The following is a 23179-nucleotide window of genomic DNA, read 5'->3' as shown; positions in this document are numbered from 1 at the left end:
AAATGCCTAGAAGCATGCTAGGGCATTTCAAAGAGAAGTCTCAAGTTTGTGGCTAAGTAAATTAGATCCACTTTTGAATATTAGCAATGGAAAGTATAGTTCCTACTTAATATGTATAAAAGAAAACTCATTCGACCAGGAAGGATTTGCGCTTGTGTCGTCATTATGATTTAGTGTGGTAAATTCAAATCAATTCAATCTCAAAGTAAACATTGTTTAATGCCTCTGTCTAACCCAAAAACAAGTATTAAAATTGTATCAAGATGTGCCTTAATGTTTTTTTTCAAAAGGATATTTAAGTATGTCCTTACAGTTTTACTTATATATTACCATACCTTAAAATATTTGTATTATAATGTAAAAAAAAAAACGATGAAAAATATTATAAAAAAAACATTGTCAAAGTAGGAAGAGCTTATAAAAAATATATTTCTACTTACACCAAAGTCATTTATTAATTTAAATTTAAGATTATGCGAATTCAAGTTCCGACATTGATCATCTTCAATTCCTCGTCGTCTTGTAAAGCAATTTTAACCCAGTTTTATTGAAGGAAATGGTCTCTCGATTGATGACTTAGTAGGTAGAATCTATCCCATTTATTCCCATTTTGATCGAAATTATTGATGTTTAAGCATTTGTGGGCTACCAAATGTTATAACGAAGAGGACGAGCTTTAAAAATTGGGTATATAAAATGTAAAAATAAAATTTAAAATAAAAGAGAGCGAAGTATCTTTTTAATGGTTAATGTTAATATTAATATTTATTGGGATTAAACCACATTAACTCCGATATTTGTAAATTTCTTTCAATAATCATCTGATCTATCCATTGTCTATAAAATGAAATATTTGTATAGATGCCAAGTAGTTGAGGGCCATCACAACGTGCTGATCTGGCTAATACTCCGGCAAGCACAAAACAATCCGCACATCCAGCAACTGGACACATTAATGGAACACCACTTGTGCCCGCTTCATCTCCGCAGACAAAGTCATCCTTGACGCCACGAGCACATATCAATGAATCATTAGTCGGAAAATAACGTCTTCCCAAAATGGCCAAACGTAATTTGGCCCTACACTGATCTTGGGGTAGGACATATAATGTCGCCCGTTTGGGTAAAATCTCTGAATTACCAAAATCCTTTCGTTGCCAACCAGCCACATAGCATTCACTTATATTGTGGATCATCTCGTAAGTTGGCAGGCAAATGGAACGTACATTGGTAGCCATTTGGAAAGCATTGGCCACCAGAAGCATAGCTAAATTATGGGTAGCTGGTGTTTGGGTATAATTCGGATGCAATAATAATTCACTAACTAAACGGATTTGATGTGGACAAGGTTCTCGTTCAGCAGCTGCATCAAATTCTCCCGCCACCACACGTAAATCCTCCATTGGCTCATTGTGTACACAATGGGCTGATGTTAGAATTACCAAGGGCGTGATTAAAACTCCACTACAAAGGTAGTCCTGATGCCCATAGATGGCCACCAACCATGGAAATTCGGCAAATTGAATCCCATCTTGATTGTGAAATAGCGACAGTCGACGGCCACATCCCATTGAGGCAACAGTTGAATCCGGAATCGATGACAAATCAAAGGGCTTAAATTGTAAATCAAAAAATTTAAATTAAGAGTTTTTCATTATATTGGGTGTGATTGGAATGGCATCCTAGACATATGTTGTTATGGGTCTTCTTTGTGACTCCTAATTGTTTGAAAGAAAGCACTGCAAGAGCCCTACCCATCTGCTTTATAGACACATACCTTGCCCTCGTTAAAGGACTTGTCCGTTGTCGTCGATCTGCAAAATGTCACGAGTACCAATGTCAATCCGACAAGGGTCAACCACATGATGCCGTCTTTTCTCGTTCTGTACTTGAGCTTGTCTATGCACTTTCTCATGGGCTTTTATACCTACATATATATATATAGGTCAAGTCGTCAAGGTTTCCGCCTCTTGATTGTGTTATATATATAACTTAAAATGAGAGCTATAAATAGAATATAGCGAATGGTTAAATGGGGAATGGGAGACAAGCCTCCATATTTCCACATTGTTATGCAAATCTTGTCTATTATCTAATTACAGATAGTGTGATTGAAGGGGTGAAAAAGGAATGAGAATCAGCTGCAAATCGCATTCAACTTTTGCGTCATATCTTAATGTGCAATCGTCGCTTAAGTGCACGTAAATTGAATAAAATTTCGACAAGTTTTTAATACACAAGACATGCAAACGACAAAAGCAATGTGAAAGGATGTTTTCTTTTTTAATTTTCCCCATGCAGTTCAATAAACGCACACACATACAGGACAAGAACTTGAAGTGGTTTTTCTTTGCTCTAGAGAGAGATTTCCCCAACAACAGACTTGTCAAGAGAATATTCTGTAGAATAAAGGTAAAGTTTTCCTCTACTCTCCTGTCTGTATACAGTTTTTATTCATAGGAAAGGAAAATAAATAAAATCGATTTCAATTTTCAATTAATATGGAAAATTGTCTCATATACTTACAATCTTTTAAGCGGAAGTTAATTTAATATATCAGATGACCCTTAGAAAAAACAAATGATAAAACAAATTTATAGATTATAAAATTGCATTTTTCAGTAAATTGCAAAAATATATATAAAATGATCCCAATTTTAAATGAAATGAAAAAAAAAACTGCCAAACTGTTGCAATGCAATTAATGCAAATCGAAATTGGCTGCTGATGTGTTAAAATTGCATTCGAGCGAATACATAGCTCAACCTGACATATATGTAAATATTTTTTTACAGATTCATCAAGGGATTATCTATCCCTTAGTTGTCTTTTATTTGAAATAAATATATACTCGTAAAATTAACAAAAAACTTGTAATTATGTACTATCATTTAATATTGAAAATTTTTGACTAGACTCTAGACGAGAACAACTTTGATTTTGACCTTGCGTTTAGGATAACAAATTGCATGGTTAGTTTTGGTAATTCCAATAATAAGTTATATATTGGTTTAACATGTTGGTCAGATTTAGTTTAAGTAAATAAACTATTTCTGGAACTACAATGTGTTGCAAATTATTAGTTGCACTTTATTCAATGACAGCTTTGTTTCTTCTTTAGAAAACTACACCAACATTTACCTACCTACACTCTATAAGGCTATTACCATGTCCAACCCATGGGGGTTAATTTAGTTTTTAAATTAACTGGATTGGGCCACCATAACAAAAGGCAGTTTTAAGAACCATCATTCGAAAGAGACTCTGAGAAAAACCTTTTTGTTTCTTAGGGTTTTGGTTCCAAATTCGCAACCAAAATAAACTGTCAAGTTATGGTTTCTATATCACGGAAAAACGTTCTTTTGAGAAAAAGACCTTTCTTAGAACTAAGGACTCTAGTTTAACTTACCTCTAGTTTAACTTAAATTTGGTTAACTACTGCAGTTGTCAATCTATTTATTAGAGTTATCTTATTGAAAGTCGATCCGAAATCAAACCTTCTAAACGTATTTGAGAGCTTCTATTGTGTCTAAATAATGTTTATCAACGTACAAATTTAATAACTGAAATGAACAATAAATCATTTTTGTAAGATTTTTGTCTTAGCTTATTAGAGTTAGAAATATTGAATGAGGAATTTGGTGATTTGTGATTTTTGTAAAGGTCTTCTAATAATGTAGTTATGTCAATCCCAATTTTAAAAATTTTCGTATGTCTACATTTAAATTTAATTTTACCTAAATATTTTTAAAAACACCATCTATAAGCTATTAAGTCTTCGAGAATTTTAGGAATTTAGTAAGATTTATTTCTCAAAAATAATATACATTGGAAAGTGAAGCGTAATATTAATTTCATTTTGATGTAAAATATTTATTTCGAAGTAGTTAAACAAATCTTAAACAACATATGCATTTTGAGTGTTAAATAGATAAAAACTCCTGAGTTCAACTCCAATCGAGCTATTTTTCGGAACATAAGAGTCTTTTATTATCCGTCTCAAGAGTATTTTTATTGAAACGAGTTGAGTTATCAATTGAGTACAACTTTAAGCTCAAAATGAAGTTACTCTTAAATGCAAATGCACAAAGTGACTCGAGAAGTTACTCTTTAATGCATTTGAGTTTCCCCCATAGTCTGACTCAACTCAATGGAGAGTAAATTGCTGACTCAACTCAATTGCACTCCGAGTGCATTGCTCCTTCGCTCCTTAAATAAAGCCATGTGCTCAACATTTCCCCTTCTCGATATACGACTGCCCTTTAACATGACTCAAGAAATAGTTAAAAATTCATTCTGTATGGCAAATTACATAGTTGTAGTTTATTTCAAAATGTTTGAAAACTATCAGCTTGAACAGAAAAATTACAGCAAAAATATCTATATGTAGGTATGTATGTATATATATATTTATATATTTTAAGAAACATAATTTTTAACTACTAAATTATTAGAACTGCTGCAAAGGTCTTATACGGTAGTCTCAAAAAATAAACCGAAATAAAAGAAAAAATTGCTTCATATTATGGAAAATAGTTATAAATATACATTATATTCAATTGTTTTTCCCCCTATTTTCGACTTTATGCTCTCTTAACTTAACAGAAATGTTCAAACTTATTTTTCTAGACGATATTTAAGAACTTAAGACATAGTGTATTTTTCAATATCATCTGTTAATTAAATTAAAGTTCTAAAAAAGGAGCGTCAATTATGAGACTTTTGTTGTTTTCTTTATAAGACCATTACTTATAACTCATAACTTTTCTAAAAGCTTTATTCTAATTTCAAAAGTATTGAAAGTTATCCATTACTATAGTCCTCCTCGTCCTCATCGTCGTCGCCATGTCTTCCGACCAAACCTAACCATTTTACACAACGTCACAGGGTGTCATTGAAGAGTCGTTTAGCACCTTTATAATTGGGATGTATGGGCCCAGGTAGAACGTGTGGCTTTAATGCACTTTTGCCCGGCACACGATCCGCATCATAGGGCAATTGTGGTGATAATTTCAATTGGCGATAATAATCGCTTTTGGGATAAGCGCTATTACATTTGGTCATTATGCGGACACGTTTCTTTGAGGACGATCCAGTGACGGAAGGTGGTTGAGGAGTAGCAAATTGAAGTGTGCTTTTATTAGGCTTAGGTGTGGATAACTGAAATTTAGTGTTTGCTTCCTTGGTTTGTTCCTTACGCGATGGGATAAAAAATTCCTGTTCGCCTGCTTGAAGAGGATCCTCCCAGCCATTTGATTTGGACTCCTCTTCTTTTTGCTGCACTTGCGTTGTTTTAGCCTTCTTTGATTTCTTTTTAGGAGGTGGATTATCCTCCTGCTCCTCGTCCTGCCGCTGCTTTTGCGTTTCCTGCTGCTCTGTTTGCTCCTGTTGCTCGTCTTCCTTTACTTCTTCTACCAGCCATGACTTTTGCATACTCTTTCTAGCTTTTGCATTGCGTTTGACTTTCTTCTTAAGTTCCGCTGGTAATGCCTGATTAATTATTTCATCATAATTATCCTCGTCAACCTCATCAAAATTAATCGATTGCAGCAATCGCTTACGCTTGGCTTTATTTAATTTTTTTAATTTTCTACCAGTTCCAAAGACTTCCTCTTCCACCTTGTCAGCATCGTGAACCTTTTGCTCTATCAATTCGCTTAAAGTTTGACCATCTGGCTTGGGCATTTCACGTACACCCAAGGGAAATTCTCCAGATTTATAAGTCTCAAAAATTTGAATAATTTTCCGTAATCCCTTACGCCGTTTGGCATTATAGTCCTGTGTACGCAATAGATTTTGAAGCTCGTCCAATACAGCATCAGCATTCAAGGGTAGCTCTGGCATCTGGACATCTACATTGCCAGCCCGAGGATCAAGGGATAGTTGAGATGACTTCTTTTCTTCGTCCTCTTCGTCATCCATTTCCTCGTCGAAACCAGAATCCAGTTTTTCGACATCATCTATCGAGGCAGTGGGAAAGCCCATTTCTTTCCAAGCTGAGTACTTTTCACTATATTCGCGACCCAACTCGCTTTGATATAGCAAATGATAAAGTACACGCGTCCGGCACTGAGCAACAAGCTTGACATCTCTCTGCGTTCCCATGTATGTGACAAATGGGCGTAGAAATAGATTGACCTGGCTGCTGGTTATTTCTCCATTTGCAGCCTTAGCCAGCTCCTCAAAGAATATATCCAAATAGTGCATTGTCATGCCACGGCTTTTAGGCTGATCGGCCAAAACTGATTCCTTCATTTGCCTATTAAAGATGTCAATTAAATCCTTGGACCATTTGCTTTGTTTGAGTACTCTCAGGCAATATCGTAACATGCGACGGACAAGCATTAGAAATTTATCCATCCGCCATTGATCAATGCCAAACCATTCTTGGCACATGACACGCATGAATGCACTGAAATAGGCAAGACTACACGTGGTATTCCCATCAAAGCTATCCACCATTTGAGCCAGCTGTTCGGCCAGATCCTCCTGGACCAGTGGTTTATCCGACATCCACATATTGTAGTACAAACCCTTCCAGATACGCAGAAAATCGTCTTCCGTAAAGGAGAATGATGAGTTGGCCCTCAGTTTAAACCATTTGCGTAGCTTGCGGACTTGACGATTCCTTTTAGTCACATCATTGCACGCCAAAGCGCGTACAATTTTCACCTCCTGAGCTATCACCAGCAAATCCTTTGGCACGTCTCTTTTGGACTCCTCTTCATCCTCCTTTGTCGGCATTGCGGGTTCCGCACGCCGTTTAATTGGTTTCTTTCGTGTCACCATTATGTTTTAATTGAAGAAATCAGCGAATTTGCAAAAAATATCTGATATCTTCAGTCTCTTGGAACACGTGCAAAGCAAATGCCGAAAAGTGTTAAGAGCCAGCCACTAAACAAATCGATTGTTTCCCTTGTTTTTCAACACTAAAGGTTGTTGAATTTATTTCGCATTAAGAGCGTAGCCAGTTCTCAAATTAAGGGGGTCATGCCATATTCGGTACAGCTGCGAAGTCCCTGCGCACATTCCACTACGCCCTTGTTTTGTATATATGTACATATATTTGCGTATACATATGTATCCAAAAAAAAAAAACCGAATTAAATGTTTAATTTTTTTAGTATTTTATGATAGTTTACAAACTATTATTTACGTTTCTTTGATAAAATAACAAAACTGTTGAGTATTTTATAACACTGTTACCGGTCAACAATAGATAAACACTTTAACCCTTGAGCATACTTAAAATATACATTTTTGAAAATAATTTTAACGAATCACGAGTCATGCTTATATCATTACAAATTAAGGATACCGTAACCTATGGGATATTTTTTAACAATTCATATTTAAAATTTGTTCAATTATTTTATTTATCATCATCATTTAAATGTGACTTTAATTCTTGGTTTCAATGGGTTAAAAAAACCAGTGACTCGTTGACCAACACTCTTCTCAGCTGATAGCCTGAAATAACTGCAAAGTCGAAATTGCCTGTAATATTTTAAAATTATAGCATTTTCAATAAAACAAACTCAAAAAAAATGTCCGTGTTAAATGTATCAAGTGCCGAGGAATATGAGAAATATATAAACTCTGAAAAAACAACCGTGGTCCTTTTTGCCGCCGACTGGGCCGAACAGTGTGCTCAGGTTAAAGATGTGCTGGAAGAGCTAACCAAAGTCTTGGGTAGTGAGAAATTGCAATTTATTAGCCTTAATGCCGAACAATATCCTGAGATTTCTATGAAACATCAAGTAAGTGAAATTGTAACATGGAGTTCCTTATTTATATGTAACCGAATTTGAACTTTTCCTTTAGATTGATGCCGTACCCACAGTTATTTTCTTTACTAAAGGTTCGGCTGTAGACCGAGTCGATGGTGTGGACATAGCAGCCATTACAAGCAAGTCCAAGAAATTGGCCGAGAGTGCTAGCAGTGCCGCAGCTACTGGCCAATCTTTGGATGAACGACTGAAGGCTCTGATCAATAAGTCTCCGTTAATGATTTTCATGAAGGGTGACCGTGAGGCACCCCGTTGTGGCTTCTCCAAGCAACTTATAGCTATTGTTAACGACACAAAGTACGTACATGCACCTGTCATCTAGATTTGAACTTTTGTTTTTAACTTATTGCCTTCTATAACAGTTTACCATATGAAACGTTCGATATACTCGGAGATGAGGAAGTACGACAAGGCTTGAAAACCTACTCGGACTGGCCCACATATCCTCAAGTCTATGTAAAGGGCGAATTAATTGGCGGCTTGGATATCATCAAGGAACTTGTTGCCGGCAATGAACTGGAAGCCACCCTCAAGGGCTGAGACTTTGAGAATCTACCACCCCAAATCAGGAACAAAGAAACATAACACATGTCCAATAACTTTTATATAATTTAATAAAAGCAATTTGACCATTAAAAAGTTTTAAATTTTATGTAGTAGTGTTGGCAATCGGCTGAATTCAACCGGCTGCATATTAGACGTTGCTCAACACTGAGATGCAACATTAATGTTCGGTTTGCAATTTATTTCGACAGCTTAGAAAACAAACATACATACCTTTAATTAATTAACACATGGCGGAAGCAACAAACACTGACTCATTGAATGGCGGCGAGGATAAGAAACTGTCTGATATATTTTTAGCTGGCTGGAATCTTTACGATGAACTGGAAGTCACCGAGTTGCCCTTTAATGGTAGCGAATTTCAGGTAATAATCTCTCGGGAGGAGTAAACAAAGGAATCATGTAATTTATTTCTAGAACAAAGTTAAATCCGCAATGAAACAATTCGAGGAGGCCACTGTGATTGTGAATCAAGTGAGCATGTTCAGTGCCAACGAATTGATAGATGAAGTGTCCACCGATTCCTTGCCCTTTATGCTGTTGCCCTATTTCCTTGGCAAATTGACTACCAAAATTAATAATCCGAATAGTACCGAAGTATTGGATTTAGGGGAAATCTATTTCAAAGATCATTTGCAAAGGTGTCAGGAGTACAGTCTATGCGAAGGACCAAAAGTAAAGCCGGCCCAGGATGGAGATAAGGTTGAGAAAAGCGAACAACGCGAACTCATTGAGGCTGCCTACGATCGCAATGATAAAATTGCTCAATACCGCAAAATGAAGGAAATCGATGAATATATGAAAAAAGTGCAGGCTGCTGTCAAAGACAAAACTGCCGATGACGAAGTCAAAAGGGAATTCTTTTTAAAATATTTGGATAAAAGCATAATAGATGCCAAACAAGAGTTGGAAAGTTTACGTATGATGAAAGAGTTGGCCAAAATGCGTTTGGCACGCTTGGCAGGAGGAGAGAACCTACCGAATGCAATTGAATCCTTCGGTGGTGGTCCGTCTACATCTCAAAAACAAGGCCACAGCCAACATCATCACCACCACCATCATCATGGAAAACAATCTACTCAGCCTAAGCCATTGCAGCCTTTTATTATCACTCGCAATGCCCAGCAGAAAGCCGTCTTTGGTCTGGGTTATCCCAGTTTACCCATTATGACAGTGGACGAGTTCTATCAGCAACGCGTCGATGAAGGCATCTTCCCCGATGAGGAGAAGGTGGCCAAAATGAATCAAGCTCAAGCCATCGCTGCGGCTCGTGATCCCAATGAGCAAGAGGATGAGGAAAAAGCTGTTGTCGAACAGCAGGTGGAAGACGATGATCCTGAATATTTGGCCCGCATGCGACGTATGGATGAATACAAAGATGTGGTCCGCCGCGGTGATGGCAATCGTCATAATCGTAGTTAAGATATTCTAGTTCTCTCAGCTTCAAGGTATTTCTACTCGATCAAAATTAAAAAATCAACAAATTTGCAAGCATATTCACTTAGATGGAATAGTGGTTACAATGGGGATCTTTTAAATCTCGGAGGCTTCTTAAACATATTCGGTATTTTAAAATGCTTCCAAAGATACTACCTGGAGATGAGATGATTGACAGCGTGGTCTTTATTTGGGCTTCACTGTTGCCATTTAGACCTTTTTTATCTCTTTCGCACTCAGGCATCGACATGCCGTATTCGAGATGCTTAAGTAAGAAAGAGAGCACAACACAGAACAAATGTTTAGTGTCATACGGTGGTAACTAAAAAAAATATCGATAATACTCTGAATCGCTGACGTTTCCGATAACACAGCGGCATCGGCATTTTTAAGAAATTTAGAATTTGTTTTTATCCAGAAAGAACATGGAACTAATGCAGTTATTTTAGTACAAATACAAATCTAGTTAATTACATAAATCTTCTTAAGTGCAAAGTTATTTGACAATAAACGCAAATGCATATCTCAATGCATAGTCAGTTTGTGTCTCTTCTTCTACCTCTTTTCTGTTTGCTGTCGTCACTTGTTGCGGCAAAAACAAAATCCTCATCATTTATACATGATGACATAGTCGAGTATAAAGATTTCAAGAAGCTCCTGCGTACCAAGAACAATATTCTAGCTCTATATGTGTCCAGTACGAAAGCGGCGGCAGCCGAATTGAAAATCTTTCGTGAGGCCGGCGAATCAATACGAGGAACTGGTACAATGTTGCTTGTGGATTGTGGACTGGATCAGGAGCACAAGAAATTGTGTAAAAAATTAAAAATAACACCCGATCCTTATACATTAAAACACTACAAGGATGGAGATTATCACAAGGACTATGATCGGCAAATGAGTGTTGCTTCGATGGTAACATTTATGCGTGATCCCAGTGGTGATTTACCCTGGGAAGAAGATCCAGCTGGCAAGGATGTTGTACATTTCAGTGATGCTGGCACATTCACCAAACATTTACGCAAGGATATAAGACCCATGCTGGTGATGTTCCATGTGCCCTGGTGTGGTTTCTGTAAGAAAATGAAACCAGACTATGGCATGGCGGCCACAGAATTAAAAACCAAAGGCGGCTATGTGATAGCAGCAATGAATGTAGAGCGTCAAGAGAATGCGCCCATTAGAAAACTCTTCAATATCACAGGTTTAAATAACAGGTTTTTTTTTTAACTAAAACATTTTTTTTAATGATATTTTTCTTTTTGCAGGTTTTCCAACTTTGATATATTTTGAAAATGGCAAACTTCGTTTCACCTATGAGGGCGAGAACACTAAAGATGCTTTGGTCGAGTTCATGTTGAATCCCAATGCCAAGCCAGCACCAAAAGCCAAAAAACCTGAATGGTCAGCCGATACGAATTCGGAAATTGTTCATCTTACGACTCAGGGCTTTGAGGCTGCTGTAAAGGATGAGAAATCCGTTTTGGTTATGTTCTATGCCCCTTGGTGTGGCCATTGTAAGCGAATGAAGCCGGAATATGAAAAGGCAGCATTGCAAATGAAACAACAAAATATTCCTGGAATTTTGGCTGCTTTGGATGCCACCAAAGAGCAGGCAATTGGTGAAAAGTATAAAGTGAAAAGTTATCCCACCGTTAAATACTTTTCCCATGGAGTTCACAAATTTGATGTAAATGTGCGTGAGGCATCGAAAATTGTAGAATTTATGAAAGATCCAAAAGAACCGCCACCACCACCGCCTCCAGAAAAGAACTGGGAGGAGGAGGAAAATGCCCAGGAGGTTATACATTTTCTCAACGATGAGACTTTTTCATCGACTTTAAAACGAAAAAAACATGCCTTGGTCATGTTTTATGCTCCCTGTAAGTTTAATTTATATCTCTGAGCAAACCACATATAGTTCATGATCCTTTTTCCTTTATTGCTAGGGTGTGGACACTGTAAGCACACAAAACCAGAATTTACTGCTGCTGCCATTTCCCTACAAGATGATCCTCGTGTGGCTTTTGTTGCTGTTGATTGTACCAAACATTCCGCACTCTGTGCCAAATACAATGTACGTGGCTATCCAACTATTCTATATTTCTCCTATCTCAAAACAAAAGTGGAATACAATGGTGGACGGACGAGCAAAGATTTTATATCATATATGAACAATCCACCTAACTCAAACGATCGCAGTGAATTGTGATCACATCTGAACTGAACTACCTACTAAACTATCAATCTCTCTTATTTTCTGTGTAATCTCAGTATTTCTGTATAATAATATAAGTATCAAGAAAATATCTTAATTGTTAACTCTTTAAAATCCTTTTCTATAAAATTTTGTTTAATTTCTAATTATTATAACCTCGCAGATGGCATTATAATATTGGACATTTAATTAATATTAAAAACCAAAAAAAAACTACGACTTTAAAAACTTTATACAATATTTAAAATTCAAGTTGACAATAGCCTCTTCAACTGTTTCATAATTTGTAGTACGCCATTTAAATACATGTTTTTTGAAATCGTCTTTGTCTGGACAGGAATTTCAAATGTTAAATGCTGAATTTACATGTGCTCTTAATAAAAGAGAACAATTGTTCTTAATCAGCTGTGTACAGCTTGAATGTACATAAATTTCCAGCTTGTAGGTTACCAGTAAATTCAGTTAACTAAATAATTGCATAACAAACAAAATTCAGTCTCCATACCAAATAATTATAATTTTATTTTATTGCTAGTTGAAGCATTTTCCATAGAATCTCCTTTAATATTTATAGACCATAGAGCAATAGTTTTGAAAAGGTTCGATTACTACGTATATAAAAATGTTATATTACAAAATTCTTGTTTTGGTTTTCCATTTTTGAGTGTATAACTTTTTTTTTTTATTTATTTTCTTACAATTACAATTTCAATAATTTCTATTTCGCTTTTAAAAAGACAATATCTAAATTTAATGTTTTTTTTTTATATATTTTTGTTTTGTATATATATAACCGAACTTTTTCATATATTTTTTTTAAGTGTGGCACACAATTTTTTGATGAGGACAAAATGTTTTCAACAGATTATTGCACGTATTCTACGGTTGTGATTGATTTCGATTGAATTGCATCTGTTTTGGGGCCAAAAATTAAAAAGGATCTTTTATGTGTATGTTGCGTGTGTGTGTGTGTATGTGTTTGTGTGTGGACCTTCAACGTTCTGTTCCATTCTCGCCTCGGCTAAACTTTGCGTGCCCGTTGCGACTGAGCCTTCCTAGCCAACTGCCACGCTGATCATTGGCCGTATACTCATCATTGATTAGGGTAAAGCTATTGAACATATCCTTCATTTTGATCGCCCGCGAGCAGGCATAATTTTTGGTGGCCACATACATTTTAGTTAGGAACTCGGGCATTTGTTTCTGGGTAACCCAGGATTTAATATTCTGTGGTATGGGCACACCAGGATCATCATAGTAGGTAAGTATGAAATGTAGTCCGGGCTCATGAAATCCACGAAACGGTTTGATAACCATCACACTCCAATAGTCGGTTACGCGCACCTTGCCCGATATGGCGGGATATGTCTTATGCTTGGCGCCACGATTGCATATGAGTATGACCTTTTTGTTTTCATCCTTGATATAACGTCGGCAATAGACATAATCACGATTCGCAAATAGACGTGGCCATTGCATTTCCCAATATATCAAATGTGAATTGCTTCCCGGTACAGGATCTTCACTGATAAGCTCCAGTCTCAGGGCCGTATCATCCCATTGACGGCGATAATCCAAGTCGGTTTGCACATGTAGAAAATCATCGGCAGTGATGTCATCAAATCGGGCATATACCTAAAAATCGCAAGGAATGAATTCGGCAAGATTAAAGGAATTTTTGTTTTGGTTATATACCTTATAGGAGTACATAGACGTTCGCTCTTCTCTCCGCCAAATGCTAAACTCGTTTTTACTAAAGTATGGTTCCCATTTCTTTTCATCCTGAGCCTGGATTCGCACTGTACCGGCTGGAGCACCGCGAGCATCTAAATCTAATGGCGTATGACAATTTCGTATGCTCTCCTCCTTGTCAGTCTCGGCTGCAGATGCCGGCATCTTTTTGGACGTAGGCGTTTTGGGCGATGAAGGGGATGAGCTTTGAGGGGAATTTGCGGGAACTGGTGTACCATTTTTACGGCAACGTTGATTGCCCAGCAAACAATAACAATATTTCATTTTTTTAGCCTGGCAGCGTTCGCATAATTGATTCTTAGCCAGGGTATTGATAAACTCAATATCACGATGGCATACATCGAAATTGGCCAGCGCCAGGCGTTCCTTATTCCAATCAAAGCCATCGCTGCCGAGCTGCTTGATATTCAAGCCCACAACACCAACGGCACTGAGCATAATGCCCCGGAGTGGCTGCTGCAATTCACGCCGGTAATAGGCTCGCCATAGTTGCTTCAGACCTTGAGTGCCATAGACCGATTGATAGAAGCACAACAACTGTTGGATGCGACGCGAGCGTTGGGCCAATATCGATTCACATTGATAGCTCCAGGCCCGTAAAGTCTCTCTGGACTGATTTTTGATGGCTAAGATAAATCGATTGAATAGCATGCCGGCTAATTCAATTGTTCCTCTGCTACTGCGAGTGCTGCGACTGCGACTGCTGCTGCTGCTGCTACTTGCATAACAGACGCGCCGCCGGTTCAGTGCGGTGGCGGATGGTGAAAACGAGGCGGGGGGCCAGGGCAAGGCAGTGGACAGTCAATGGCTGATTATTTTGTTGTTTCGTTTCTATTTAATTCCAACACACACACACTTACACACAATAATGTCACATTTGTTCAATTTTGTAAATTTACTTGATAAAATTTTGAATTTAAATGTTTAGCTTATCTTTTTTCTAGTTACTAGTTATTTAGTGTTTGTGTCTCTATGTTAAAATTGATTTGTATTATGAATGTTTGTTCTGGGCTGGCCTGTGGTTATGTTATGAATTCACCCGCTGTCTTATCATTTTCAAAAGAAATCCAAAAACGTGCAAACTGCAAGTGTTGTTTTTGTTTTTTCGTTACAAGATAACAGTGTTGGTCAGTCATTGGGTTGTTAGAGTTGGGTGGCACTGTGTTTGACATACATATTTAAAAATTGAAACTCGATCTAACAAATTTAAGATTACTGGATAGACTATCCACAGCTTTGGCCCTATAATAACTTTTATTGCTAAATCATTTAACAAAAAAAAAAAAAAAACACTTCAACGGTCATTATATTAAATATTTGGTTTTTAAACAATTTTACATTTCTAATACATGCAATAATTTAATCACCTTAAAGTGTACAAACAAAAATATTTCAAATGTACTTGTGGTTACAAATCAACTAAAATATTCATTTAAATGTACATTTATGTTGTAAAACTAGTTTATAGTATTTATTGATATCTTGTACCACAGTACAAAGGTAGACAGGCACTATTTGGACGTTAGCCAACACTTGAGCCGAATTAAACTCGTGGTTTGCGGAACATTATCTTGATGTAATTTATCCAGTTTTGATGTGTGAAAGGAAACGTTAATCTCGTAGCTATCTGATATAAAATATTTATAATGGCTATGCGAAGGCAGCGCATTAAGGCCATGGCCAATCTGGCCAACATAAAGCGCAAGCCACGCAAAGACGAGCCGCCCGTGCAAAAAGAAGAGAGGGAACCGGAGGTGAAGGCGATAGATGAGCAAATCCCTTCTTTTCAGCCAGAAGTAGTAGAAACGGCGGAACCCGATCTAGGCGCAGTCGAGACTCCTTCTGCTGAACTGGCAGCGGAACCATACATTGCGGATGCAAAGGCTTTCAAAATGCCGGCCAGCTCTGCGGGCCAAATGGATGATATTTTCCACTCGGATATTGAAGATAATGTGATACAAATGGACTTGCAAAAGACGACCACAGGATACCCCATGTCGCCGGGCAAGGCTCAGGCCCGGCAGCGTGTTCGTCCGACACCAGTTTTTGGCCAGCGACGAAATAGTTTTGTTGGTTCACCTATGGCCAGTGATTATGATAGTGACTATCAGTCGCCGGCAACGCCTACGCGTCGAGAACGCTACTTAAGTGGTTCCTCTTCAATGGGACAGACTCCTACGGCTATGGCTGGCGCTGGTTCATCGCCAATGCCGCAGTCACCTTATAAATACTTTCCTGCCGTAATGAGTCCTGGCATGGGACGCATACGCACCGAATCCACGTGCTCCGTATATTCGGAGGGTGGCAGCAAGCAGCGTAAAACTGCATCGGATGACAAATGCCAGCCGGGACAACGTGTGAATGCACGCAGGGATTTTGAGACTCGCTTTAATAAGGGCATTCCCGATAAATCTACTTTCAAAATGTTTGACATGATTTTCTATAATCCGGAAAATAATCCAATGGAACAAAAACCATTAGTTACCACAATTAAGGCAGAATCCAATGGCGATAATGGTGAGTCGGCGGTAGAATCGAAGCCAAATGCAGATCACCTTTTGGAGGCCAAACAAGAAGCCACCGCCACAGCCATGCCAGTGCCACAGTTGAAACTGGATGCCAATGGTGAAATGATTATCGATGAGAAAACTTTAGAGATTGAGACTACAGCCGAGGTAGAAGCACGCAAAGTCCTGGCGAATTCATCACTTATTCTTATGGATGAGACTACAGGTGAGTAATTAAAAAACTACTTTCTGTATTTGAGATCTTAATTTATGTCCATTATTTTTATATAAAGGTGACAATGGGTTTTACAAGCGTCATAAGCGTACTCCCTACTGGACTTCCGATGAAACGGTACGTTTTTATCGAAGTCTTCAAATCATTGGCACAGATTTTTCGTTAATGTGCCAAATGTTTCCACAACGCACACGCCGTGATCTCAAGCTAAAGTATAAAAAGGAAGAGCGCATTAATGCCCAACTGATCAATAAGGCTTTACTATACCCCAAGGCCTTTAACATACAAGAGCTGAAAGAACAACTTGAACAGGAGGATCGTGATCGTAAAGAAAAGGATCGTCAATGGCAGGAAATTATTGCCACACAGGCGGAAAACACCAAAAAGGTAATTACCTATTCAATCTTAGATGTTTTGGTGTCCTAATTCAAATATGCTTACCTTTTCAGCGCGCTAAATCCCAGCAAAGTAAGGCCGCTCGTTCCCTAAGCGATGGCGATGTGATCTATGAGAATGAGAATGTAACGAAAAAGAAACTAGCCAAGCATATCTGGGCCAAGCGTTGTAAAGCTCTCGAAACGGATGAGAATGCAAAGGAAGTGGCTACCAAGCCGCCACGCAAACGTCGACGGCAACAGCCATCGGCACAAGTCACCAGCAATGCCGCCGTTATACAGCCGGAATCGAACATTTTGCCCCCGTTCGATACGATCAAACAGGAAACTATTATTAAAACTGAGCAATCATTAGCAATGGCAAAGGGACAAATTCAACAAGAGCTGAACGATCTACTGGCTGAGGATCAAGAAATGGACGGTTTAGAGTCAGAGAGGTTGGACTTTCAATCGGTTCATAATAAAACTATTATGGACCTTGATGATGGCAGTCTAAATTATGTCAGAGATATGGAGAGCATTCTACCGACCCAATCAAGTCCTATAGACTTGGTGGCGCCTACTGATACTTTTAATGTTAGTCCAGCTATTGAACCTGTTAAAACACCTTCCGTAAGCGAAGAGGATATAGAGCAAATTCTTTCCGATCTCGCGGAGGGGTCGTTGGTCTTGGTCTCCTCAGTAGATGCTGAAAATGGAGATCGGGTAATCAACGAGATTTATATGTACGATAAAAGTACTGGCGAACTATGTGAAGAACCGCTGAATATTCCTGAACACATTGTCCAGTGCATATTAAACGTAATGAGTTAGGAATCACATTTTCTTTTATAAAAGTGTTTTGATTAAAGAACTAATTTGTTGATTTTTCAAATTGACCGCATTTGTGATTTTTTAAAATTATTTCGGTGATGCCAGCTTGAAGAATTACAATCGTATGGCAACATTTTTGTGCCCGTTTCAGTGTTAATAACGACCTTAAAAATGTTTAGTTGGCAACTCCGAGTAAATTGTTGTTGTTTCATTTAGACAGATTGCAGAATTAGGCAATTTTCCGAACGACATAAACATGGCCCAAGTTCCCTTGGCTATTGTCTCGCACAAGCGCCAGGTGTGTAGCCTATATAAGCGCGCCCTGCGCAATCTGGAGGCGTGGTACGATCGCCGGTAAGTAAAAATCAAAAAAGCATTTGATATTTCCATGATTATATAATGATGAAGTGCATCCAAAAATTTATATACAATCTAGCAATGTGTATCGCTATCGCGCTGTTCAGCTGCGTGCCCGATTTGACGAGAATCGCAACAAAGATTTGGGCGAAGGTATACGCCTCCTAGCCTGTGGGCAAAAGGAACTTTTCGAAACGAAGCATTTCCAGCCAAAGAACTGTAAGCTACGGCCAATCTTGTAGAGCTTTTCAAAACTGTATACTTATACGTAAATTGCTTTGATTTCAGTTGCCAACAGCGCCGGCGGCTGTGCTTTTGAGCGTGAGGTTATTCCACCCGATTGGCTATTGGATTACTGGCATCCATTGGAAAAGGCACAATATCCCGAATATTTTGCCAAGCGTGAGCAACGTAAAAAGGAATTTGTCGTTTGGTGGGAGAAGCAATATGGCAAGCCAGATCCCAAGGATTTGGGACATCATTAAGTTAGTAGATTTAGTAAAAATCCAGATACATTATTTGTTGTCCTCAGAAAAGTAAAACAAACAAAACGTATTGGAAAAAACTGCTTAAATTTGTTCAAAACGAACTGTCTTATTCTTTTTAAATGGAATTCGTTATGATTAGATTCGATCATTGATTCTCTTGTGTCATGTGTCATAATGGTGAAACTAAGGGATGTTTCTGCAACTTAACGATACTGGACAAGTAAATAAATATATTTTGTTTTGTACTTTCTAGTGTTATTTTTATTTTAAGCATAAATTTGTATTTTTGATGAATGACACCCACCACCCTCATGGGTCCCGCACCTGGCCTTGGATCTAGTTGTTTAGTTCATTGGGATCTAAACGTGGACGCTTTTTGCTGCTGCTGCCACCGTTGGGCGTCGAGCTGTTACCATTGTTGCCTTCATTACCATTGCCGTGCTCACGCTTACGTTGGAGTGTCTTCTTGTCCCATTGTTGAGTGAGATAGCGCAGCAGTACGCAACGCTTGTCCATGACAATTAACTGTTCGGAGGCCACATCCTCGGTGGGCAAGTAGACGGAGGCTCGTCTCTGCGATGTTCGTAGTCCATGCTCGCTGAGATGCGTGAAATTATTGGAATCATGGATGGTGAGACCTTTGATGAAATCGCTGATGGACATGGTGTTACTTCTTGTTGGTGTTGTTAACGGGAATCGGAATTAACGTGGTCGATTAACGAGTTACCCAAAATTGGAAGTCGCCGAGTTTGCTATTTCTATGTACGGAAGTTTAGAGATTTCTTTTGTATCTCCTAAACGTAAAAAACGCAATTATTTGTTGTTGTTCTGACAGGGTTGTCAAAACGATTAATGTTTGAACATATTGCAACATTGCCTTTACGTGGCAGCTCTGCTTACAACACTGCATCAGCTGAAAATCAAATTAAGCAACACTGGCACAAGAATAAATTTTCTGATTAGTCCTAAGCTGACCGAAAGAATTCGAATTAATCATTGCACATATATAGTTTGTGTTTGCACACACCAACGCCTTAAAGATGCCTCTCAAACTGGACATCAAGCGCCGCCTCACATCGCGCTCAGATCGGGTTAAATGTGTCGACCTGCACCCGGCGGAGCCGTGGATGTTGTGTGCCCTGTACAATGGCCACGTACACATCATGAACTATGAGAACCAACAAATGGTTAAAGATTTTGAGGTATGCGATGTTCCAGTGCGTTCCGCTCGATTTGTGGCACGCAAGAATTGGATTATCACCGGATCCGATGATATGCAAATACGGATTTTTAACTACAACACACTGGAGAAGGTGCATTCGTATGAGGCTCATTCGGATTATCTACGATGCATAGCCGTTCATCCCACTCAGCCGCTAGTGCTGACGAGTAGTGGTAAGTAGCCACATATATGATGTTGGTTGGGCCTTACGACTAGATATTTATTTATTTTAACTTTCCTCAGACGATATGCTTATAAAATTATGGAATTGGGAAAAAATGTGGGCATGCCAGCGTGTTTTCGAGGGCCACAGTCACTATGTGATGCAGATTGTTTTCAATCCCAAAGATAATAACACTTTTGCCTCTGCCTCACTGGATCGCACAGTTAAGGTGTGGCAATTGGGCTCCAATTTTGCCAATTTCACTCTTGAAGGCCACGAAAAGGGTGTCAACTGCATCGACTATTATCATGGCGGAGATAAGCCGTATTTGATTTCCGGAGCCGATGATCGTCTGGTGAAAATCTGGGATTATCAGAACAAGACTTGTGTACAAACACTTGAGGGTCATGCACAGAATATATCCGCCGTCTGTTTCCATCCTGAATTACCAATTGTTTTAACCGGCTCCGAAGATGGCACTGTCAGGATTTGGCATTCGGGCACTTATCGTCTAGAGACCTGTTTGAATTATGGCTTCGAACGGGTTTGGACCATTTCCAGCATGCGTGGCACCAATAATGTGGCTCTTGGCTATGATGAAGGCTCTATTATTATTAAAGTCGGTCGGGAGGAGCCCGCCATGTCCATGGACGTTGTTGGTGGCAAAATCGTTTGGGCCAAACACTCGGAAATGCAGCAGGTGAGCGATAAGATGAAATCTATAATTTATACTCTTTGGCTAATCTTGATATTTGCAGGTCAATTTAAAAACCATTGCAGACGGCACTGAGATTAAGGATGGCGAACGTCTTCCTGTTGCCGTTAAGGATATGGGCGCCTGTGAAATCTATCCCCAGACTATTGCCCACAATCCCAATGGCCGTTTCGTTGTGGTCTGTGGTGATGGTGAATACATAATCTACACATCGATGGCACTGCGTAACAAGGCCTTTGGGTCAGCCCAAGAATTCGTGTGGGCTTTGGAAAGCAATGAGTATGCCATACGTGAGAATAATGGAACTGTACGCGTTTTTCGTAATTTTAAGGAGCGCAAGAGTTTCACACCCGAGTATGGCGCAGAAAATATTTATGGAGGTTACTATTTTGGAGCGAAAACCTCATCGGGATTGGCCTTTTATGATTGGGAGACATTGCAACTGGTGCGTCGCATTGAAGTTCAACCTCGTAATGTTTTTTGGAATGAAAGCGGCAGTTTAGTTTGCCTGGCCACTGATGATTCATATTTCATATTGGCCGTCGATACAAATCTGGTTGCCAATGCTGTCGAGACCAAGGAAGGCCTTGAGGATGATGGCGTAGAGAGTGCCTTTAATGTCTTGGGTAAGGCTGTCATTATATTCAAATGAGTCTTAAAGCTTATACATTCCTCTTCTCCATTCCAGGCGAGATTTCTGAATCGGTCAAGACGGGCTTGTGGGTGGGCGATTGCTTCATCTACACGAATTCGGTGAACCGCATCAACTATTATGTGGGCGGTGAGATTGTGACCGTTTCCCATTTAGATCGCACCATGTACTTGCTGGGCTATGTGCCCAAGGAGAATCGCTTGTATCTAGGCGATAAGGAGCTAAATGTCATTAGCTTCTGCTTGCAGCTATCCGTTCTTGAATATCAGACAGCCGTAATGAGACGTGACTTTGAACGAGCCGATCTAGTTTTGCCCACAATACCCAAAGAATATCGGACACGAGTAGCTCATTTTCTGGAGAAACAAGGATTCAAAACACAAGCATTGCAAGTCTCCACCGATGCAGATCATAAATTTGATTTGGCTTTGCAAATTGGTGAGCTGGAGATAGCCTTAAAACTGGCTCGCGAGGCGGAAAACTCACAGAAATGGTCACAATTGGCTGATGTGGCGGCACGTAAAAATAATATGGGCCTGGTCAAGGAGTGCATGCAGAAGGCCAATGATTTTAGTGGTCTACTGCTGCTATCTACTGCATCGGGAGATGCTCAAATGTTAGAGGAAGTAGGCTCAGCTGGTTCGGCTCAAGGTCGTCACAATATTGCCTTTTTGGCCGCATTCCTACGTTCCGATGTGCAACGTTGTCTGGAGATTCTCATTGAGACAAATCGTTTGCCTGAAGCGGCATTCTTTGCCCGTACCTACATGCCTAGCCAAATGTCCAGAGTGGTGGAACTGTGGCGCGAAGAGCTAAGTAAGGTTAACGAAAAGGCTGGTCAATCGCTGGCCGATCCAGCTCAGTATACAAATCTCTTTCCCGGTTTGGGTGATGCCTTGCGCGTAGAGCAACATTTACAAGAGGAACGCTCGAGAAAAGCACCCGCTCGCATAGCCAGTCAGTTGCCTTTGAATAATGAGCGGAATCCATTGCAAGAACTTAATGCAGCGGAGCAACAAAGTGGAATTGGTCAATTGGAGGAAAAGGAGAAGCCAAAGTTTGTTGCTGCTCCCGTGACAGCTGCTGCCGCCGCCGCTGCTGTCAGCAGTGTTACCGCAGCACCCGTGGATGTGGATGTAGATGAGGATGATGATGATTTGGATCTGGAAATTGATGGCATAACGCTTGATGACAATATCGATACCACAGATGTCAATTTGGATGAAGATTTTCTAAGCGATGATTAGGCCTACTCTTTAATTTAAAAATTGCTTGTTGTAATGGGAAATGTTTAATGAACTCCCCGCAATCCCCCGAAGCATTTCAAGCCACACACACACAATTCCATGCATACATTCACAATTTGATTTGAATGGGTGTTTGTTGTTTCCCGTGCATTAACTATATACAAATTTACAATTATATATTATATATCGGATTGTATAAATAATATGTGTACTACCATTATCAAGCAGCAGAAATGCAATAAATATTTTAAAAATATGTCATCTTTTCAAAATAGTAATGACCGTTAAAAATGACGTACGCATATCAATAAGGTGTTGCCAGATAGTTTTGAACTAGAGAAGACCTAAAATTGTACCGCTTATCACAGAGAGTTACCGGTACACGCCGTGTAACAAAAACCAAAGTTCCGGAATCAGTAATACTATATACACAACGGTAATGATATCTTTAAGAAAACTTATTATTATAATTATAATTGGTTAGGAGTAATATTAAATTTAAAGTTGAAAAGTTAGTTTACAAATCTCCGAAAACGTAAATTAAATTTATTCATCCTATCTAGTATAGATGTACATATATTATTAATTTCTTACAATTTGCCAATATTTGCGGAATTCCCTTCT

At 38.9% G+C, this 23179-nt stretch overlaps 10 protein-coding genes across 10 annotated transcripts; 6 read left to right on the top strand and 4 right to left on the bottom strand.

The window, feature by feature from the left end:
• Positions 1–732: 732 nt before the first annotated feature.
• Positions 733–1890, bottom strand: LOC6642537 (phenoloxidase-activating factor 2). Its single transcript, XM_015178384.3, has 2 exons — positions 1778–1890; positions 733–1613 (listed from the first exon to the last, which is right to left on the bottom strand). Exons 1-2 carry the CDS (start codon positions 1862–1864, stop codon positions 759–761), a joined length of 942 nt encoding a protein of 313 aa, XP_015033870.2. The 5' UTR covers positions 1865–1890; the 3' UTR covers positions 733–758.
• Positions 1891–4294: 2404 nt separating this feature from the next.
• On the bottom strand, positions 4295–6900 carry LOC6642721 (ribosomal RNA processing protein 1 homolog). Its single transcript, XM_002065092.4, has one exon. It carries the CDS (start codon positions 6787–6789, stop codon positions 4882–4884), a length of 1908 nt encoding a protein of 635 aa, XP_002065128.1. The 5' UTR covers positions 6790–6900; the 3' UTR covers positions 4295–4881.
• Positions 6901–7439: 539 nt separating this feature from the next.
• Positions 7440–8429, top strand: LOC6642720 (glutaredoxin 3). Its single transcript, XM_002065091.4, has 3 exons — positions 7440–7760; positions 7825–8087; positions 8153–8429. Exons 1-3 carry the CDS (start codon positions 7548–7550, stop codon positions 8328–8330), a joined length of 654 nt encoding a protein of 217 aa, XP_002065127.1. The 5' UTR covers positions 7440–7547; the 3' UTR covers positions 8331–8429.
• A 62-nt stretch (positions 8430–8491) lies between these two features.
• Positions 8492–9850, top strand: LOC6642719 (immunoglobulin-binding protein 1). The gene is made up of 2 exons (XM_002065090.3): positions 8492–8719; positions 8772–9850. The coding sequence occupies exons 1-2, from the start codon at positions 8585–8587 to the stop codon at positions 9774–9776; spliced, it is 1140 nt and encodes a 379-aa protein (XP_002065126.1). The 5' UTR covers positions 8492–8584; the 3' UTR covers positions 9777–9850.
• A 269-nt stretch (positions 9851–10119) lies between these two features.
• Positions 10120–12106, top strand: LOC6642718 (protein disulfide-isomerase A5). Its single transcript, XM_002065089.4, has 3 exons — positions 10120–10995; positions 11060–11674; positions 11741–12106. The coding sequence occupies exons 1-3, from the start codon at positions 10308–10310 to the stop codon at positions 12001–12003; spliced, it is 1566 nt and encodes a 521-aa protein (XP_002065125.2). The 5' UTR covers positions 10120–10307; the 3' UTR covers positions 12004–12106.
• An 892-nt stretch (positions 12107–12998) lies between these two features.
• LOC6642717 lies at positions 12999–14855 on the bottom strand. The gene is made up of 2 exons (XM_002065088.4): positions 13705–14855; positions 12999–13644 (listed from the first exon to the last, which is right to left on the bottom strand). Exons 1-2 carry the CDS (start codon positions 14410–14412, stop codon positions 13003–13005), a joined length of 1350 nt encoding a protein of 449 aa, XP_002065124.1. The 5' UTR covers positions 14413–14855; the 3' UTR covers positions 12999–13002.
• A 342-nt stretch (positions 14856–15197) lies between these two features.
• LOC6642716 (transcription factor TFIIIB component B'' homolog) lies at positions 15198–17772 on the top strand. Its single transcript, XM_002065087.4, has 3 exons — positions 15198–16494; positions 16562–16890; positions 16953–17772. Exons 1-3 carry the CDS (start codon positions 15408–15410, stop codon positions 17709–17711), a joined length of 2175 nt encoding a protein of 724 aa, XP_002065123.1. The 5' UTR covers positions 15198–15407; the 3' UTR covers positions 17712–17772.
• Positions 17773–17903: 131 nt separating this feature from the next.
• LOC6642715 (NADH dehydrogenase [ubiquinone] 1 beta subcomplex subunit 9) lies at positions 17904–18642 on the top strand. Its single transcript, XM_002065086.4, has 3 exons — positions 17904–18065; positions 18148–18287; positions 18357–18642. The coding sequence occupies exons 1-3, from the start codon at positions 17968–17970 to the stop codon at positions 18551–18553; spliced, it is 435 nt and encodes a 144-aa protein (XP_002065122.1). The 5' UTR covers positions 17904–17967; the 3' UTR covers positions 18554–18642.
• Positions 18643–18793: 151 nt separating this feature from the next.
• LOC6642830 (DET1- and DDB1-associated protein 1) lies at positions 18794–19407 on the bottom strand. The gene has a single exon (XM_002065085.4). The coding sequence runs from the start codon at positions 19217–19219 to the stop codon at positions 18893–18895; it is 327 nt and encodes a 108-aa protein (XP_002065121.1). The 5' UTR covers positions 19220–19407; the 3' UTR covers positions 18794–18892.
• Positions 19408–19475: 68 nt separating this feature from the next.
• On the top strand, positions 19476–22811 carry LOC6642829 (coatomer subunit beta'). Its single transcript, XM_002065084.4, has 4 exons — positions 19476–19951; positions 20022–20641; positions 20700–21282; positions 21345–22811. The coding sequence occupies exons 1-4, from the start codon at positions 19597–19599 to the stop codon at positions 22553–22555; spliced, it is 2769 nt and encodes a 922-aa protein (XP_002065120.1). The 5' UTR covers positions 19476–19596; the 3' UTR covers positions 22556–22811.
• Positions 22812–23179: the final 368 nt, after the last annotated feature.

The sequence above is a fragment of the Drosophila willistoni genome, assembly GCF_018902025.1.
Source record: "Drosophila willistoni isolate 14030-0811.24 chromosome 2R unlocalized genomic scaffold, UCI_dwil_1.1 Seg167, whole genome shotgun sequence".
Lineage (NCBI taxonomy): Eukaryota > Metazoa > Arthropoda > Insecta > Diptera > Drosophilidae > Drosophila > Drosophila willistoni.
Note: the sequence above shows the minus strand (reverse complement) of the source record. Positions and strands in the feature narration are given on the sequence as shown.

Bases quoted from the DNA above. Each gene is read 5' to 3' on its own strand.
- LOC6642829 (XM_002065084.4), top strand. From the start codon at position 19,597: ATGCCTCTCAAACTGGACATCAAGCGCCGCCTCACATCGCGCTCAGAT. The intron at 19,952-20,021 runs GTAAGTAGCCAC...AACTTTCCTCAG, and splicing joins GCTAGTGCTGACGAGTAGTG to ACGATATGCTTATAAAATTA. The intron at 20,642-20,699 runs GTGAGCGATAAG...TGATATTTGCAG, and splicing joins AACACTCGGAAATGCAGCAG to GTCAATTTAAAAACCATTGC.
- LOC6642718 (XM_002065089.4), top strand. From the start codon at position 10,308: ATGCATATCTCAATGCATAGTCAGTTTGTGTCTCTTCTTCTACCTCTT. The intron at 10,996-11,059 runs GTTTAAATAACA...TTCTTTTTGCAG, and splicing joins AAAACTCTTCAATATCACAG to GTTTTCCAACTTTGATATAT. The intron at 11,675-11,740 runs GTAAGTTTAATT...CTTTATTGCTAG, and splicing joins GGTCATGTTTTATGCTCCCT to GGTGTGGACACTGTAAGCAC.
- LOC6642830 (XM_002065085.4), bottom strand. From the start codon at position 19,219: ATGTCCATCAGCGATTTCATCAAAGGTCTCACCATCCATGATTCCAAT.
- LOC6642537 (XM_015178384.3), bottom strand. From the start codon at position 1,864: ATGTGGTTGACCCTTGTCGGATTGACATTGGTACTCGTGACATTTTGC. The intron at 1,614-1,777 runs GTATGTGTCTAT...TTACAATTTAAG, and splicing joins AGTCCTTTAACGAGGGCAAG to CCCTTTGATTTGTCATCGAT.
- LOC6642721 (XM_002065092.4), bottom strand. From the start codon at position 6,789: ATGGTGACACGAAAGAAACCAATTAAACGGCGTGCGGAACCCGCAATG.
- LOC6642715 (XM_002065086.4), top strand. From the start codon at position 17,968: ATGGCCCAAGTTCCCTTGGCTATTGTCTCGCACAAGCGCCAGGTGTGT. The intron at 18,066-18,147 runs GTAAGTAAAAAT...TATACAATCTAG, and splicing joins GAGGCGTGGTACGATCGCCG to CAATGTGTATCGCTATCGCG. The intron at 18,288-18,356 runs GTAAGCTACGGC...CTTTGATTTCAG, and splicing joins GCATTTCCAGCCAAAGAACT to TTGCCAACAGCGCCGGCGGC.
- LOC6642720 (XM_002065091.4), top strand. From the start codon at position 7,548: ATGTCCGTGTTAAATGTATCAAGTGCCGAGGAATATGAGAAATATATA. The intron at 7,761-7,824 runs GTAAGTGAAATT...CTTTTCCTTTAG, and splicing joins AGATTTCTATGAAACATCAA to ATTGATGCCGTACCCACAGT. The intron at 8,088-8,152 runs GTACGTACATGC...CTTCTATAACAG, and splicing joins GCTATTGTTAACGACACAAA to TTTACCATATGAAACGTTCG.
- LOC6642716 (XM_002065087.4), top strand. From the start codon at position 15,408: ATGGCTATGCGAAGGCAGCGCATTAAGGCCATGGCCAATCTGGCCAAC. The intron at 16,495-16,561 runs GTGAGTAATTAA...TTTTATATAAAG, and splicing joins TCTTATGGATGAGACTACAG to GTGACAATGGGTTTTACAAG. The intron at 16,891-16,952 runs GTAATTACCTAT...TTACCTTTTCAG, and splicing joins AGGCGGAAAACACCAAAAAG to CGCGCTAAATCCCAGCAAAG.
- LOC6642717 (XM_002065088.4), bottom strand. From the start codon at position 14,412: ATGCTATTCAATCGATTTATCTTAGCCATCAAAAATCAGTCCAGAGAG. The intron at 13,645-13,704 runs GTATATAACCAA...TGCGATTTTTAG, and splicing joins CGTCTATGTACTCCTATAAG to GTATATGCCCGATTTGATGA.
- LOC6642719 (XM_002065090.3), top strand. From the start codon at position 8,585: ATGGCGGAAGCAACAAACACTGACTCATTGAATGGCGGCGAGGATAAG. The intron at 8,720-8,771 runs GTAATAATCTCT...ATTTATTTCTAG, and splicing joins TTAATGGTAGCGAATTTCAG to AACAAAGTTAAATCCGCAAT.